General features: G+C 41.3%; 1 protein-coding gene across 7 annotated transcripts in view; it reads right to left on the bottom strand.

Moving 5' to 3' along the window:
* Positions 1 to 8,616, bottom strand: part of VGlut (Vesicular glutamate transporter) — a 139,204-nt gene that overhangs the window by 21,545 nt on the left and 109,043 nt on the right. For all 7 annotated transcript variants that reach the window (XR_002675417.2, XM_022817108.2, XM_086978030.1 and 4 more), the window contains 4 exons: positions 7,647 to 7,797; positions 6,942 to 7,175; positions 961 to 1,154; positions 18 to 179 (listed from right to left, as the gene is read on the bottom strand). Coding sequence is in view for 6 of the 7 variants with exons in the window: in XM_022817108.2 (XP_022672843.1) it covers positions 18 to 179; positions 961 to 1,154; positions 6,942 to 7,175; positions 7,647 to 7,797 (741 nt within the window). In the remaining variant the exon portion in view is untranslated. The remainder of the gene's footprint in view (positions 1 to 17; positions 180 to 960; positions 1,155 to 6,941; positions 7,176 to 7,646; positions 7,798 to 8,616) is intronic.

Raw genomic sequence — 8,616 nt, 5'->3', positions numbered from 1 at the left:
TGTTTTTGAGTACTCACACAGGAAGGGATGTGAATATATATTTCCAGGGTGTATTGTATAGGGTTGGCGCACTTTGACAGGTCGAACCGAGAGATTCTTCGATGTACTGCCGTTCCTGCGCCGAGATTGTAGGATGGAACGCAGGCCGCTCAAAGCTTAGCCATAGCCATGTTGCGTACCTAATTAGAATTCGAAGTTGTCAGAGCACGACAATTAGGATCTGTACAGTTTTCCATATATATTTCATTTCCATGTATGATGGCTCTTCGATGTATGCTGTTAAGGCAAAGCCATAGTAGAGATAGGCGACCACGATTAAGCTTAACACAAGATAAGAAGCAATTGTTTTTGTCTCTACGAAAGGATTAGACTGTTAGCGAATAGGTCCAAAGCTTGTGATATAATAGTTTCGTTCTAAAATACTTACCAATCTGGTTAAACAATGCTTAAACGTATAAAACCAAATTTCAGAATTACCGCCTTACATACCATTATAGATACTATTTTTCTAGTGCTTCTAAACATGCTTGCATTAAGTTGATAAATCACAATTCTTCCTTTTCATCCGAGGTAGATTGAAAGAGGGAAGCTAGTAAAGACTATGGTGCCGTCAGCGGCTCGTACATCGCGTACAAACGTACACATGCGTGTGAGTCTATATGTACATAATTGCAACAAGGACAACTTTAACAGGCATTTTGTTGCCTGTTGTTGTAAAAATGTAAGTTTTGTCTGATTGAACAAATGTTTGCTTCTAGTCGGTATACATGATAGCTACTATGTTTATAAACATCTGACAACTGCAATAATATCAAGAACTAGTATTATTGTTACTGTAGTTATTATGTGATTAACGTTCGTGAACGTAATCACTTGCGCAAACAAACGTTTTTTACCTAGCTTTTTACGTCTTAAACTTTAATATAATATAACACACCTCAGTGGCTTTGGTATACGAACCATATAATGCCGCATATGCCATAGAAGTAGAAGCAGCACTGCCAGCCGAAGACGCTGGTAAGAAAGGATGACAGTGGTATGCCAACCACCGCGCCTGCATACGAGCCGCAGAACGCCAACGTTGCTAATTTGCTTCGCTCCATTGGCGGAGCCCAAAAGCGCCATATGCCGTGACAAGCTGGGTATGTAACCCCCTGTTAGGTTAGGTTAGGTGACGAGTAGTGAATCAAACGACCAACGTTTAAGAACAGCACGAAATCCAGACGGCGAAAGGGCCACGAACGGCAGTGACGGCAACGAATAGAATATAGGCAACAATACAACAGCAAAAACAATGGCATGAAATCAGCACGATTAGAACTTAAATTGTTTACATCCACTCATCCATAATGTAGTGACTGTACTAGTAGTAGAAGCAGTGGGCCTACGAGGCACAGACCTACGCAGAGTCCCTTATACAGCTAGTACGCTGCCTTGCCCCGTCGATGATCAGTAGTCAGGAACTGAAAAGCCTTGGAGTTATTTGTCCTTTTTTAGTAAGAAAACATTGATTTTATCGATTATATAGTACTTAAATGTTTTTATTACTCACTTCGGTCATATGGGATCGAGATAAAAATAAGCTCGAGTTAAATTAGAATTTGAAACTTCATACGGAAGCTAATGCGCGCATGTGTAACATGTAGTAAGTTTACTGCGTGCAACGGCGTCTTTGAAGAACTCGTAATTGTAGAGATATTATATACTTGTTTCAAGGACTCATTTATTAGAAACTCAATATTGAAGTTTTTAGTTATCATTCTACACGCCCGTGTGTATTCCTGTTTAGTCAAAAGATGAGTACATGTGTCTAATGTGCCTGCCTCGCAAATTCTGCCGAAGTTATTCGAAGTGAAATCTGGGTTTTCTTTCAATCGAGTTGTTGCATCTATCCCCGCATATACACATCTGTAGCAGAAACGTTACTAAGCCCAATTCGAGAAGGATAAAGAAGCCAATGCGTGATACGTGTGAAGTCGAGTGGTAGCCATAAGACATTTTTCGCCATAGTGCTCCTGTAGACGTGGAATCCATGTTAATGCGCGAAACAGAAGCACCGGAAGCTCTTTATTGTAGTGTTCTTAGACTTTGAAATGTTCGTATGATCCGGTTTACGCACGCCGGAGCGTTATTATTGTGATCAGGTTTTGTGTATCGCAGCTTCGTATATACCCGCGTTTATACAATATATAGATGATCTGTTTATGCAAAGTATAATAGAACGCGATCGAGTCGGTTCATAAAAACGATATGTTATCTCCGTCAATAATGTATTACCAGCTGTAGCCACGTATACTTTCCGATCATCTTGGCATTGTGGCTCCCCCAAATGTACATATGACTCTTAGAGATTTCGTCCTTTTTACTGGGACTAACAGGGATTCCATCGAGTCACCCAATACGTTTATCCTGCCTGGTCTGTGTCGTCATTGAACAACTCTATCTGAAACCGTAGTAGATGACTTGAGATACTTTACAAGGCGCACGATGATGGTTTATAGAACTCTACCTTGGCTCACAACAGAACATTTTTCGAAAACGATTAGTCGCTTTTCTGTTTGTCACAACAGTTTGTATGATGATATGCAGTTTAGCCGAGGGTTAACTATAGCATAACTATTTATGCCACCGTCAATCTTCGGATATTTTCTATCGAGTTCCAAATGTAATGTCTGCACACGATGTATAGTACTAGTTGCAGCCTGCAAGTTCCGCGCTGCCTACAAGGAACTGCTGCGGACGAAAGTATGCTCGATAAAAACAACAAAGAATTGTTGCCTGGCTCCCGTTTGGTCTTTGGCGTATCCCCCGAATTTAAGAGCAGGGGAACACAAAGGCAAACAGCGCTCCGCGCTAGCAGAAAACCAAACATCGAGCACCGAGCCGTCACAGTCTCGTACGACACAGCATCCACACCGCCGCTTCAGCAAAGAGGAACAAAGAGAAAGGAGCATACATATATATATATATATATATATATATATATATATATACAAAGACACAGTATGGCTGCACAAAGAAGACACAAAAGCCACTAACACACAGTAAACCAACCAGTAGAAGAATGGTAGTAGTTGCGAAGGTAAATAGCAGCACCGGTAGCGGTAACATTACCCTGATGGCAGTATCGGTTGTACCCGCAGTTGCTGTGGAGGACGGGTCCACAGAAGTACTAGCTCTAGGCTGGTGATGATGACCCCTTCGGTCACGTTCAGAGAACGGAGTCGCTTTGTTGGGGGTCTTTATTATCTTGATCTAGGAGTGAAGTCTCTCCGAACGACGAGGCCTGACCGAAACGAAAGGGAGAAGGGCAACAGGCAAAAAGAGGTGGGGGGGAAGTGGAGTGTAGGGGCAACAACTGCCATTGTCCATAGGAGGAGAATTTAGCAAAACTCCTTCGAGGAAACATTGGAGGGGGAGGGGAGGGGGTGTTATTTTTCCTCACGACCCCTCGATCTTTTGGATGTAAATGTGCAACAAGATGCGTGATCAGAGAGAACACCAAAGCCGCTGAACCTAGTTTACGCCGGCCAGCCTCTATGCAGGTCAAAGCCGCCACGTCCCGTTATTTTTCCTTGACCTTTGCCTGTGTGCCTCTCCTTGACCTGTACCTGCCACATTCACTAGAAACTTGATCGATGTGGGGAGAAGAATCGAAGGGATATAAAAAAGCGCTTTTTTTTCTCTCATGACCTAGATTCACTCATTGCTCGCGGAAAGTGAACAGTCGAAAGTTGATAGTGTCCTTCGGGGATCGCAGCAATATGTACAAGTGGGCGACACTTACTAGAAGTAATTTTTCCTGAGACTTTTTTGACTTAGACGAGGCAAAGCGCTTTGTCGCTAAAAATTTCCGAAGAATCAACGAGCAACTGTGGAGTGGCAGCATAACGGGGATCGTTTGTTTCACAGGATTTCTCGTGATTTCGCTATATAGATTAACGAGACTAGGTAAAAACACGTTGACTAACGTATGCATTGGGGAATTAGATAAATAGCCGTTCGAAACAGGGAGCTTGGAGAGAGGGCCGACTGACAATAGCAAAGATAAATTTGCATTTAAGGTTTTCCGCTGGGGTGTGCGTACAAAGCATAAATGGCCTTGCAGAGAAAAAAAACAGTTATAGGATGAGGTGTTTCGTAAGAATAAGTGGAGGTGAAGGTTAATTCCAATTTTTCTTTCAGCAAAAGCACAGAATATCTGACCGGGTTGCGTCCAAATCACTGGCCATATACAATATGACTAAGTAGATAAATATATTAAAGCATTACCTCTGTGCTGTGCTTGCTTGAGTAGCCTGATAAAAACACAAACATGTGTATTCTTTATTTTCATAGCTATCTACTAGGATAGGCTCAGCAAACCGTAACACCGTAGGTATTATTTTTATTTAATATATTAACCTAGTACGAAACCTCAGCTTGTGCTTTTCAAATATCCTGAGACAACACATTTCTCTAAGAAAACTCAACTATATAATCCAGTTAAGTATCTTTATAGTATATTTTAGTGCAAGAAAGAATCCTTCCTGGTAAATGGTTCGTAATCTTTTATATGATTTATTGTTTACGATGCTGGTTAATATTGTTGGCCTTGTGAAACATTGGTAAGACCCCTAAGCGGGAATTCATTATCAAACTTTTACGTCTAAAAGTTACTTCAAAAGTCTCCGCGGCGACTCAATTTAAAGCTTCCTCTTTAAGGCTCAACCGTTTGCAGAAATTCAGGTATAAGGTTCTCTGTAGTATGACTGCTCTATCCGGAAGGTCAAACGCACATCAATAATGGTAACTTTTAAGTCTTCTAGTACCACAACAAACCTTTGACAGGCGGGGTAATACTTGTCTTACTAGAATGCGCCCATTGAAGCCTACGAGTTATCTAGAGATTTTGCTGATTAGTATGAGGGAATTATAGAAGATTGTGGTCTTGAACGGACGAAAGGGCACTCTCAACGGTAGATCATCGCATTTGAAGCAGAATAGTAGCGAGAAGAAAGTAGACAGGGCTTAGAGAGGAAAAGCTGCCAGCCTGCAATCCGAAAAACACTTTGGTGAAACAGGATTTGCTTCATTTCAGAGCTTCGTCCTTTCTAACGAGACGCCTTCTAGTTTTAGGTTTACATCTTTTGTCATCGTAAACCTATTTTTCACGGCCTCATATTAGGTGTATATAAGAACGTCCTAAGAGCTAACTATTGAAAAATGTGCATAAATTCAAGAAATTATTTGCGATGCAAAGTGTTCTCAATAAATAACAGAAATCGACAAGCGTTTAAGCCATAGTCATATATTCTAAGCCATGAGTCAGCGAGCATGCAAAACCTCTTTCTTAAGCAGTAATAGCGAAGCGCAAGTGGATGCATGTGGTCAGTGGTTGGGTACAGGGTTGTGTCTGTTCTCACAGAACTTTCCGTAGGGTCACCTCATTTTTTTACTACAGTAATTTTTGATGTCGCTTATGTTCAAATCAGCAGAAAACAAACAGGTTTTAATACTTTTATCATTATGTTTATAGACATCATATGTTGTTTTACAACGCTACCCCCATGTTGCGTGATAAAGACACAAATAACTCTTATGCATATACACGTACCTATATATATATATATATATATGGGTGCGTAGACGACTAACCTTTTGGTAGCCCCAGAAGCGCACAGTCAAGCACACTGTGTTGTAAGCTAGAAACGAACGCAGTCAATAAAGGTAAATCGCGTTCGGATTGTTGATGGCCTAATATCGATCTATAGATCGAATGCCGAGGGGCGTACAGGGGGTAAAAAAGCAGAAACAGCTCAATTTCGAGATATCCTGAACATACCGCATACATTTAGCGACGATGACAACAATCGCGCGATAGACAATGACGCTAGCATTATTGCAAAAAATATGGACAAGTATGTCAGCTATGCGTTAATATCTAAATATAGACTCGTCATTGCTGAGACTATATTAGGTCCGTGCGGTACAATGCGAGGCGTTTTTACTTACTGACGCGTCCTGTCTCCTTTGAATCAGTATCTAACAAAAACAGGAAAATACCGCAGCAAGCGTAAGATGTGCACAGTTCCGTCGGAAATGTCCTCCCCCCCCCCCGGCCATTTCACTCTAAGCACTACGCAGATCTTTCTGATATCGCTCACGTGTAAACAAGCTATCTTTGTAGATAATCTTAGCATAAGGTTTAAGCTGTTTCATTGACCAGTTCCGACTGTGTGTCGTATATTGAAGGTTACGTACATTACTGCATCGAAGATTCGTTAAGATTTATGCATTTTCAACCTCACCAAGTCTTCATCCTTGAAGTTTACAGTTTTTCTTTCGAAAGACCCTGATCTCTTTCTGGGTGGAACTAACGGTGGGTTCATCAGAAAAACTTTCTATTGAAGTTAAAATATTAAAAAAAAAAAAAAAAAATAGAATTAACATATTAAAAGTTTCTACAGCTGTTATTATTCCTATCGTCACTTATTGGGAAATCATATGAATAAATTTCGTTTTCGATATTAGATAACCTTGACCTTGATTCAATTTATATTTTCATCAAATGAGTGGAAATTTTAGCTAACTATTGATATAAGAAGGAATCCTGCGTTACAAGGCGAGTCCTGTTAAGGTTAGCTTTGCTAAGTCCTATACTAATATTTTAGGGTTGTGCTTTAGGGCATGGGAAAGAGACGGAGCATTTTGTTTCTGATACGTTTTGATATACCAGTCATAACATGTGATACAATTAAGACAAAAAGCAAAGCGAAGTTTAGCCTTTCTCCAAGTATGAAGTGTTTATAGTCATCACCATCATAGTCGCCAAAAATGCACAGACTGTTCGCAAGTAATCAACAAGGTCAATTTTGCATTACAGATTGTGTCAATCAGCTGTCAGCAGATTTCTATAACTCTGTAGAATGGTTAGAGTGGCGCATGAAGGTGGCACGTACCTCAATTAATCCCTGCATCACCCTGACAAATATGATGGCTCCGACACCGACGCCCGTTGCAGCCGGAATCAGTATATTCAACGCAGCGGAACATGCAATAGCTGTTCCAAATACTCGATTCGCGGGATACTTGGCCGCCAGAAATCCGCCTGGTACTTGTGTTACTAGATAGCCCCAAAAGAAAGACGAGTCAATTAAACCGATTGTCGATTCCTTCCAGTCGAACTCAGGACCCTGTGACACAAGAAGCAGGTGAAGTTATCGGGTAGGCAGCCCAAGTACAATACCGGAAAGCATCGGCAGCCACAACCGGCATAGAAATGTAAAGAGAAGCAAACAAAGACCATGTGATAAAGCGTACAATTAGACAAAGATATTATTGACACAAATCAACAGGGCAAAGCAAAACTTCAAATTTAGAAGTTCTCAGTCTTGATCGATATTTCTAGCTAATAGCATCACTGAATAATTGACTGTCTGCGACTATAATAGAGATATATTCCTTATGCGGTATTGTTCTCTGGGTGTCTATTGGACGTCAAGCGTCGTTTGGCTAAAAGCAAGTGATCCTGTAAACCTGAACCTGCATTTAGATAGATTTCTCATAGGCTGCTGTACAATGCATTAGTACAGTGAGAGCTGTTACCATATTTGAATATTGATAGATTATAGTTATTCTATTCACCCAAGTTTCTGAGCCGATACCTCGTCTGTTGTGTTACTGGTCATCTGAACAATAGCAACACCCCAATTGCATCGTATGCCGAACGAGATTAGGAATCCAATAGACGATAGTACAGCTACCGTCATCCGTTTCGACATATTTGGCGCACACGGACAGTTTGGTTCCATATGTCTGCAAGTGAAATAATTGAGTTAAAAATAAGGAGCACGGCACGTTTCAGTTAGTGTTGTGAAAAATCTTTGATTTGCGTGACGACAAGCACGATCGCGTAGAAACAATAAATGGTCTGAATCCTTATTACATAAATATACGGCTAAGACTATTTCCTTGCATACATATACTCGGTCCATTTCTCCAAATACGTGCGCTGGTAGTAACAGCAGAAGATAAGTATTCATTTTACAACCGTAATAATCCTTGTGCATATCTCACAACAAGCCGTTCATGAAAGGCCACTATTTCTTCATCATTAGCTGCTATCATCGTTAAGAATCGTTAGACACCGCTACTCGCTAGGTGTTCTAGTCGCTAGTTTATTTCCGGCCTCTGCTATGAGATGGAGACTGCCGTGAGCAGTTTTCGTAGAAGGGCTAAAAGAACTAAGGTTCAAAGTGCGAATGAACCTGATGCGTTCCTGCTATAGAAAAGAAAGCTATTCACTATGAATCGAAGCTGCGCTTAAAGGCTAAGGTCTCTAGCACAGTCATATCAAGCAAGATAATGCACTCGACGTGCCTCCTCATACAAACGCTCCTGCCAACTCTTCGTTTAGAGAATCACAAGCGCAGGGGCAAAGCATGGGCATGGGCATGGGCATGGGCATGAAGGTTCGTCTCACAAAGCCCTTTTTAAGCCTTACCACTGCCTCGCGCCTTCACCTTCTAAATCTTCATATACGCCCCCACGTAAGTGGTTTGGCCCGCTTTGCTCATTCATCGTCAAGAAGCTGCAGCTGTTGAAGATCCCGTTGCTGCAGCGATGGTGAAAGGC

The sequence above is a fragment of the Varroa destructor genome, unplaced genomic scaffold (assembly GCF_002443255.2).
Source record: "Varroa destructor unplaced genomic scaffold, Vdes_3.0 BEIS01000001.1, whole genome shotgun sequence".
NCBI classification, from domain to species: Eukaryota; Metazoa; Arthropoda; class Arachnida; order Mesostigmata; family Varroidae; genus Varroa; species Varroa destructor.
This window is presented reverse-complemented; position numbering and strand designations above follow the sequence as displayed.